The 9748-nt window shown below is 44.6% G+C and overlaps 1 protein-coding gene across 1 annotated transcript; it reads left to right on the top strand.

The window, feature by feature from the left end:
• The first annotated feature begins 8583 nt into the window (after positions 1–8583).
• On the top strand, positions 8584–9522 carry Tas2r38 (taste 2 receptor member 38). Its single transcript, XM_032905336.1, has one exon. The coding sequence runs from the start codon at positions 8584–8586 to the stop codon at positions 9520–9522; it is 939 nt and encodes a 312-aa protein (XP_032761227.1).
• Positions 9523–9748: the final 226 nt, after the last annotated feature.

Genomic DNA, 9748 nt, shown 5'->3' with positions numbered 1-9748 from the left:
TTTCTTTCTACTCATGTTCCTCCTGTTTTCTGATTCATTGTGACAGGCAAACTTAGGAATCAAATTTACCTGCTCATTCTGTTTCCTGGTTTCACATGCTGTAATAGACAATTAGATGTTGGACATTTCTCTTTTTTTCCCTCCATCTTTATTAACTTGGGTATTTCTTATTTACATTTCAATTGTTATTCCCTTTCCCGGTTTCTGGGCCAACATCACCCTAACCCTCCCCTCCCCTTCTCTATGGGTGTTCCCCTCCCCATCCTCCCCCCATTACTGCCCTCCCCCCAACAATCACGTTCACTGGGGGTTCAGTCTTGGCAGGACCAAGGGCTTCCCCTTGTTGGACACTTCTTAAACACAAGGTACCTCTTGTTTCTCTCCTTCTACAAGTGTTTGAGTAATCGTTCTTCTGTGTTGCTCCTACCCTCCTCCTTCTCTTGCTCCTTCTTTCTACTCTGAAGGTTTGAGTCCCAAGGGCTAGACTCCATCCAGATTAGTATTAATATTCAGCTTCCAGTAATAGTGACTCAAACGTCAGGGAGTTTCCATGTATCATACAATGAAGAGCCTAGAAGGCAGCAGTTTCTGGTCTGCATTCAGTTGCTCTAGAATCTGAGGCATCTAGTGTCTTACGGTGAGAGTTTGACATTTGTCTTTCATCTCATGAGTGTCCACAATCATAGCAGCCAAATTTCCACACACACAAAAAAAGGTGTCAGGGCTTTCTAAGAAGTCTTGTCTAATTAGTCCTAGCACATCATCAGCTATTACGTTGAAGAAAAGAAATATATATCTTATTTCCAGTTGGGAAAGTTTGTATATCCAACAAACAAAGGGGTTGTCAGTAATGAAGCAGAAGGATCATATCACATAGGCATTTGGTACTAATCACCACACAGAATAATACCTCACATTAGAGCAATAATCCAGAGAGCTTTTTAGGACCCTGGGAATTATAAGATATTCAAAACCAATCAAGGTCCTTCAATCTCTAACTGAGTATCTATCTATCTATCTATCTATCTATCTATCTATCTATCTATCTATCTATCCTCTATGTCTGAGTTTTACTGGGCAGCTCTGGCTGGCTTAGAACTCACTATTTAGAGGCCAGAAACAAGCTTGGAGCAACAGGTGGTTGTGAGCCACTTGCCATGAGTGCTGGGAGACAAACTCAGGGTCCTTGAAAGAACAAGTTGTCTTAAACATCAAATGACCTCTCCAGCTCTGTTGGACCTCATTTTTTAAGGATTCAAGTAAATAATAAATAATTCCTATGGCTTAGAAGACAGCATGGATTCTGAAGAAAGGTCCAGTATGCAAACCATGTTTTAGTTCCTGCAGAGTGAGTGGTCATCGCTGAGCTCCTGGTGAAACTCCTTTCCCCCTTATATCTTAGTGCTTTTCAAACATAAGTGTGCGGTGTGCATTAGATCTCCCAATGTCTTGCTAAATGCAGATAATGGGGCTGTACCTTGAGGCTTCTGATACTGTAAGCTAAGTGCAGACTAACAAGCTCCACTTCCTAAGAATCAGGTTTTTGGAGTCTAACTTCTTGAGTTCTTTATATATTTTGGATATTAGCCTTCTATCAGACGTAGTATTAGGATTACAATTTTACCAATTTGTAGGTTGCCGTTTTGTCCTATTGACTGTGTGCTTTGCCTTACAGAAACTCTTCAGTTTCATGAACTCCCATTAGCCAACTGTTGATCTTAGAGCCTGAGCCATTGGTGTTTTGTTCAGGAAAAGTTCCCCTGTGCCAATGACTTTGAGGCTCTTTCTCACTTTCTCTCCTATTAGATTCGGTCTATCTGTTCAGGGTAGATCAATGCATGTTGAGATCATTGATCCACTTAGACTACAGCTTTGTATAAAGTGATAAATATGGATCAATTTACAGTCTTCTACACGCAGATCGCCTGTTAGACCATTTGTTGAAGATGCTTTCTCTTTAACACTCTATTGTTTGAGTTCCTTTGTCAAAGATCAAGTGTCCATAGGTGTGTGGGTATTTCTGAGTCTTCAATTCCATTCCATTGATTCACCTGGCTGTCTCTGTAAAGACCAAATAACACTATTAAAAAATGGGGTACCAAACTAAACACAGAATTATCAACAGAGAAATATCAAATGGCTGAGAAGCTCTTAAAGAAATGGTCAGCATACCTAGTCATCATGAAAATGCAAATCCAAATGATCCTGAGATTCCCCCTCACACCAGCCAGAATGGTTAAGATCAAAAACTCAGGTGACAATAGATGCTGGCGAGGATGGGAGAAACAGGAACACTCCTCCATTGCTGGTGGGATTGCAAACTGGTACAACCACTCCAAAACTCAATCTGGTGGTTCCTCAGAAAATTGGAAATAGTTCTTCCTGAAGACCTAGCTATACCACCTCTGGACATATACTCAAAAAATGCTCCAACATTTAACAAGGACAAGTGCTCTACTGTATTCATAGTAGCCTTATTCATAATACCCAGAAGCTGGAAACAACCTACATGTCCTGAACCAAAGAATGGATATAGAAATGTGGTTCATTTACACAATGGAATACTATTCAGCTATTGAAAATGAGGATATTGTGAGCTTTGCAGGCAAATGGATGGAACCAGAAAATACCGTCCTGAGTGAGGTAACCCAGACCCAAAAGGGCATGCATAAGTACATACTCACTAATGAGTGAATATTAGACAAAAATTACAGAATACCCATGATTAAACTCACAGACCATATAAAGTTTAACAAGCAGGAAAGACCAAGGGGGGATACTTCAATCCCACTTAGAAGGGGGAACAAAATAATCATTGGAGATAGAGGAAGGGAGGGACCAGGATGGGAAAGGGGAGGAGGAGAGAGAAAAGGAGGGCGAAATCAGGTATGGGGGAGACTGGCCAGAAGCCCAGAGGGCCAGGAGAATGAATGGAAACATGCAGGTGTCGGGGAGTTGGGCGTGGGGGGAACCTCTAGAAAGTCCCAGAGACCTGGGATATGAGGGCCTCAGAGGACTCAATGGGGATGACCTTATCCTGAATGCCCAACAGTGGGAAGGTGGAACCTGAAGAGACCACCTACAGTAGATAGACAGGGCCTCCAGTGGAGAGTCAGGGCCTCCAGTGGAGAGTCGGGGTCCAGTGGAGAGTCAGGGCCTCCAGTGGAGAGTCAGGGCCACCCATCCATCTTTAATTTTTTTGACCCAGAATTGTTCCTGTCTTAAGGAAATGCAGGGACAAAAATGGAGCAGAGACTGAAGGAAAGGATATCCAGTGACCAGCCCAACTTGGGATCTATCCCAGGAGCAGGCACCAAACCCTGACACCATTGCTGATGCCATTATGTGATGGAGAACAAGAGCCTGGCATGGCTGTCCTCTGAGAGGCTCTGCCAGCAGCTGACTAAGACAGATGCAGATACTCACAGCCAACCACTGGGCTGAGCTCAGGGACCCCTATGGAAGAGTTAGGAGAAGGATTGAAGGAGTAGAAAGGGATGGCAACCCCATAGAAAGAGCAACAGTTTTAACTCACCCAGATACCTCAGAGTTCACAGAGACTAAGCCACCAACCAAAGAGCATACATGGGCTGGGTGCCTTCTAAATGGCTACACATCAGGTTAGTTCCTAACAGAAGTCTGAATTCAACTATGGCGGTGCTACGCCCTTAGTATAATCAGAAGGGTGACAGCAAAGAAGATGCAGGTCATCCAGAAGAGGTGATAAAGGAAGACCTCATCCCAGATCCGTCTGAAGAAAACCTGCGGAGTTTTCTTTTCAATAACCTATTTTACTAATACCTACGCTATCCTTGTATGGAGACAAACGTTTCAGCAAGTCTAGTGGGAGCCTCCTGCTTTTTTCCTTAGACATAACAGTCTCTTGAAGGGTTGGGGATTTAGCTCAGTGGTAGAGCGCTTGCCTCAGAAGCGCAAGGCCCTGGGTTCAATCCCCAGCTCAAAAAAAAAAAAAAAAACCAAGAACCAAAAAAAACACAGTCTCTTGAAGAGACATGAGCCTACCCAGATTCAGGCTTTCCAACTCTCCTGAGAAAGGAGTTGAACTACCTCTCTCCTTCCTCTACTGACTTGACGTTGTTTCCCAATAGCTTGTTTCCACAGTCTGCACCCAAACCCGTGTGTGTGTGTGTGTGTGTGTGTGTGTGTGTGTGTGTGTGTGTGTGTGACTGAAAGCAAAGAAGGCTGACAGACTTCATCTTGTCAAGGCAGGGCATTCTTCCTTCTCCCTTCAGGAAGGAATACTAATACTGAAATCCTAGATTTGTGTTGGGTGATTTTGGCCAAGGTATTCGATCATTTGACCTTTCCGAAGCCTCTGCTGTCTCATTAGCTAATTAGAAGTAGCATTTGCAAGGAAATTTGAAATTAAAGAAAGTCTAATATACCATGATAAATTATGTGGAGTCTAAAGTTCCGATTACATAAAATATAAGAACAAATTCTGACTAGATTCAAATAAATGCCTGGGGCAAGCATGCAGGACCAGAAAACTGGGAATTCTAGAAGTTGCAGTGGTCTGGCGCCACCTAGTGGCACTCATCAATGTTAGAGGGACTTTGAGCCTGGCCTCCTGCAATAGGGAATGTCCCTAGCTGGTACATGGTTACACACTTTTTTTTTTTTTTTTGGCCTTTCAAGCTTGTCATTAAAATGTATAAAACTGTGTATAAATTGGGTAAATCAAATACATAGCTTGAATAAATACATGTTTCATTTAAAATGACATTAAAAGTAAAATATTTTACTTGTCTCAAATTATTTATTTTTCTCAATAATTTATTTTTATTAACTTTACATCCTGATGGCAGCACCATTCCCTTGTCCCTTCCCTAGCTGAGATTCTCACTAGTGGCTGGATGTGGAGACTGAAATAGTCACCTCCTGTAGCCTGGCAGGACTTTCAGTGGACGGAGGGGGACATCAACCCACCCACAAAACCTTCAACCCAAAAGTTGTCCTGCCTTCAAGAGGCATAGGCATAAATATGGAGCAGAGATGGAAGGAATGACTCACCAATCATTGCCCCAGCTTGGGACCCAACCCATGGGAGAGCGCCAACCCCTGACACGATTAATGATACTCTGCTAGTGTGTAGACAAGAACCTAACATAACGATCTTCTGAGAGGCTTCATTGAGAAGCAAATGAAAACAAGTGCAGAGACCCACAGCCAAACCTCAGGCGGAGCCCACGGAGTCTAGTGGAAGAGTGGGAGACAGAATTGAGCAAGCCGGAGAGGTCAAGGACACCACAAGAAGACCTACAACGTCAACTAACCTGGGTCCGGAGCAGGGGTCCAATGGGAACTCACAGAGACTGAACCACCAACCAAAGAGCATGCATGGGCTGAACATAGGCCCCCTACATATTTATAGCAGATTGCAGCTTGCTCTTTATGTGAGTTCCCTAACAATTGGAGTGGGGACTGTCTGTGACTCTTGCCTGCCATCGGGTCCCCTTACCCTAACTGGACTGCCTGGTTGGGCCTCAACTGGAGAGGATGTGCTTAGCCCTGCTGAGACTCGATGTTCCAGGGTAGGGTGGTACCCAAGGGAGGTTCCCCTTCTCTGAGGAGAATGGGAAGTGGTAATGAGGGAAACGATTTGTAAGGCTGGGAGGAGAGGATTATCAACTCCTAATTTCTGTCCCTTTTATTTGATAATATAGGGAAATTGTGATGAACAGGAGATGGGAATGAACTAGTTATTTTAGGGACAGGGGACTAAAAACTGAACAATTCATTGTTGTCCTTGGCCAGAAGCATGAAATGTCCTTGTTTCTCGGGGCAGGAATGGCAGGGAGCACTTTGGTTTACCTTTTCCTAAATGAGCATCCTTGCTTGGCAGCATTCCATGACCATGTGACTGACACTCCAGTCCAGACACCAACTCCTTCCAGCAAATGGCTTTGCAATTAGGTCTCCGGATGTTCGTAGTGGAAAAAATTCATTTCCCAGCTTCAGCCATCTCCTGAACAACATTAGGGTTACCTCTCCAGAGTGAAGGACATATAAAGGCCTTAATCGGGATTCTGTTGAGGGCTACCAGTGAAAAGCTATGTCTTCCCAGTCGAAAGAATGAAATCTACCTCTGACCTAAACTACACAAAACGTAAGTTGCAGCTATACCTGTGAGCTACCTAGCAGAAAGCAGCTCCTGGGAAGGCCGACTTACATCCCCTTACCAGAAGAGGCTGGAGGAATAATTATTTCCTTAATAACGTGATGGGCTTTCTCTTCCCTACCCTGATTCAGTTTCAGCAACTTGTGACGCTATAACCATGTAGCTGTGTTAAGCCTGACTGCTTTTCTAACTCAGAAATCTGTCACCTTTATTCCTCTTTCCTTCACTCTTTTTTTCTTTTCTTTTTATTTTTTTTTTCTTGGATACTGGCTGTGACCTGGGCATACTTCCCTGGACACTCAGAGTTTTCTTACTCTTGTCATCCGAAGCCGTTCACCACCACCATCTTCCACCATGTGGTAACAAAGGGCAGTTTTCTCTTTTCCTCTTCTCCAGCTTCCTTAATGCAACAGCTCCCTGCCCAGGGGGGTTTTCTTTCAAATCTAATAAAAGTGTCCTCAAGCTTCCTCCGGAGCCCATTCTCACTCTTTTATTAAAAAGACTAACAATAAGAGAGGATCCAACTTTTCCCCAGGAAGGGCCAAGTGTCCCCAGATGCAGGAATTCATTCCCAGTATTCACACTTGCTGAGAGAAAGTAATCCACGCTTTCCCAGGAGTGCGACCCAAGCCATGCTACATCTGCCTGACCTTAGGAAAATGACTGAAGCGGATCTCCCCATGTATAAATGGAGACAAGTTGGGAAGAGAACCATTTCATATTTTAACTCACACAAAAGCCAAGAAAGTCATTTTGGCCCCCAGTTTAGCCTGAACTCTTCCCTCCAGCCTCACTTCCTGATACAGCCAGCCTGGCTCCCAGTCTGTAAAACAACCTTTTCTTTCTTTTTTTTTCTTTTTTTTTTTTTTCATCTTTATTAACTTGGGTATTTTTATTTACATTTCAAATGTTATTCCCCTATTCCCTTCCGGTTTCTGGGCCAACATCCCCTAACTCCACCCTCTCTCCTTCTCTATGGGTGTTCCCTCCCCATCCTCCCCCCATTACCAACCTCCCCCAACAATCACGTTCACTGGGGGGTTCAGTCTTGGCAGGACCAAGGGCTTCCCCTTCCACTTACTAGACTATTACTAGCCCTTACTAGACTAGTCATTGCTACCTATGATGCTGGAGACCAGGGTCAGTCTATGTATAATCTATACCCCTCGAAATGCTGCTCTCTGCTATTCATGTTCTCCACCATGGAAACCCTTTCTCCCTCAGGATGTCACCACCCAGCCCGTTTACTGCCAATGCTCTATCCTTGTAACAACAAGCTGTTTCTCTCAGCGATGTTTACAATCTGTAATCATTTGGTGGTCTTTTTCCTCTAAGTAAAGTGATCTCTTCCAGTAAGGAATAGGCTCTGTTTACATATGAACGGCAGTTTCCCTGTAGTCCCTGTTGGCTGATTTCCTCTGGAGTTTACTGTGACTTTCCTGCCTTCTCTTTACCTCTGCCCCATTGCTTTAATTCTATGTAGATTGGATTGGCTGTACTTTGTGGAGGGTGAGGATTAAGAATTCTTGGATAGGGGGTTAGGGATTTAGCTCAGTGGTAGAGCGTTTGCCTAGCAAACACAAGGCCCTGGGTTTGGTCCCCAGCTCCGGGGGGGAAAAAAAAAAGAATTCTCAGATAGCCCTTGATCCTGCCAAGACTGAACCCCCAGTGAACGTGATTGTTGGGGGGAAGGCGGTAATGGGGGGAGGATGGGGAGGGGAACACCCATACAGAAGGGGAGTGGGAGGGGTTAGGGGAATGTTGGCCTGGAAACCGGGAAAGGGAATAACAATCGAAATGTAAACAAGAAATACCCAAGTTAATAAAGATGGGGGGGGGGAATTCTTGGCTAGGAGCATTCAATGAATCATGTTAAAGTGTACTTATGGTAGGTCAGGCCTCAGTTGTGAAATGAGAAGTGCAAATGTGAGGATACCCCATTTCAAAGCCTAATTCGCTTATAACATCTGTTTTGCCTACAGGCAGTGTCCCTGGGCCCATAAACAAATCCTCCTCTCCTCTGTGCTCACAAATCCATGTGGGCATGTAAAACCAGACCCTGCCTGGTTAGGGAACTGAAACTCAATCTTGTTTACATTCCCATTGCTGCAGTGTGACTTGGGGGTGGGGCTGCTGGGTAGGTAACACCTGGGTTTATTAAAGTTTTTGCATCATCTTAGAGGTAGACCCATCATTGCTCCTCCCTTACCATAAGCATTCATGCCAAACCACAAGGTAGTGTAAGTGACGACATCCCCTCCAGGGATATATTGGGGATATCCAATAGGAATGTTGGGGATTTGTGTTCCGAGGGAGAAAAAAAAAAACTGGGCAAGATTTGATAATCCTTGCAAAGGAAAGCGCTCCCTTCAAGAGATATCCTTTCCTGCTCTGGTGGGTGATATTGGAGTTTTAGGTTAGTTAATCAGAGAAGGGGCATCATGTTGACCCTGACTCCCGTCTTAACTGTGTCCTATGAAGCCAAGATTTCATTCCTGTTCCTTTCTGTGGTGGAGTTTGCAGTGGGAATCATGGCCAACGCCTTCATTGTCTTGGTAAACTTTTGGGACATGGTAAAAAAGCAGCCATTGAACAACTGTGACATCGCACTGCTTTGTCTCAGCATCACCCGGCTTTTCCTGCAGGGCCTTCTGCTTCTGGATGCTATCCAGCTTGCCTGCTTCCAGCAGATGAAAGACCCACTAAGCCACAACTACCAAGCCATCCTCACTCTCTGGATGATCGCAAACCAAGTGAGCCTCTGGCTTGCTGCCTGCCTCAGTCTCCTCTACTGCTCCAAGATTGTCCGTTTCTCTCACACCTTCCCGCTCCACTTAGCAAGCTGGGTCTCCAGAAGATTTCTCCAGATGCTTCTAGTTGCTCTTCTTTTCTCCGGCGTCTGCACTGCCCTCTGTTTGTGGGACTTTTTTAGCAGATCTCACACCGTGGTCACATCCATGTTGCACATGAACAACACAGAGTTCAATCTGCAAATTGAAAAACTCAATTTCTTTTACTCGTTTGTCTTCTGCAATGTGGGCTCTGTGCCCCCTTCTCTAGTTTTCTTGATTTCCTCCGGAGTGCTGGTTATCTCCCTGGGAAGTCACATGAGAACTATGAAGTCCCAAGCCAGAGGCTCTCGTGACCCCAGCCTTGAGGCCCATGTCAGAGCCATCATATTTCTGGTCTCCTTTCTCTGTTTTTATGTGGTGTCATTCTGTGCCGCTTTAATATCAATACCCTTACTGGTACTGTGGCACAATAAGGGAGGAGTGATGGTCTGTATAGGGATGATGGCGGCCTGCCCTTCTGGACATGCAGCCATCCTGATATCAGGCAATGCCAAGCTGAGGAAGGTCATAGCGACCACGCTATTCTAGTTTCAAAGCAGGCAAAAGGTGTGAAGAGTCCACAAGGTTCTTCCCAGGATACTCTGATAAGTCACTAAATATGCTCCTCACAAATACACTTTCAATTCTTCATGAAGTTTTACAGTTTCTTCTATAAAATATAACTGGAATCCATTCTCCTTTTTTTTTTTTTTTTTCCAGAGCTGGGGACCGAACCCAGGGCCTTGCGCTTGCTAGGCAAGTGCTCTACCGCTGA

The sequence above is a fragment of the Rattus rattus genome, chromosome 6 (genome assembly GCF_011064425.1).
Source record: "Rattus rattus isolate New Zealand chromosome 6, Rrattus_CSIRO_v1, whole genome shotgun sequence".
NCBI classification, from domain to species: Eukaryota; Metazoa; Chordata; class Mammalia; order Rodentia; family Muridae; genus Rattus; species Rattus rattus.
This window is presented reverse-complemented; position numbering and strand designations above follow the sequence as displayed.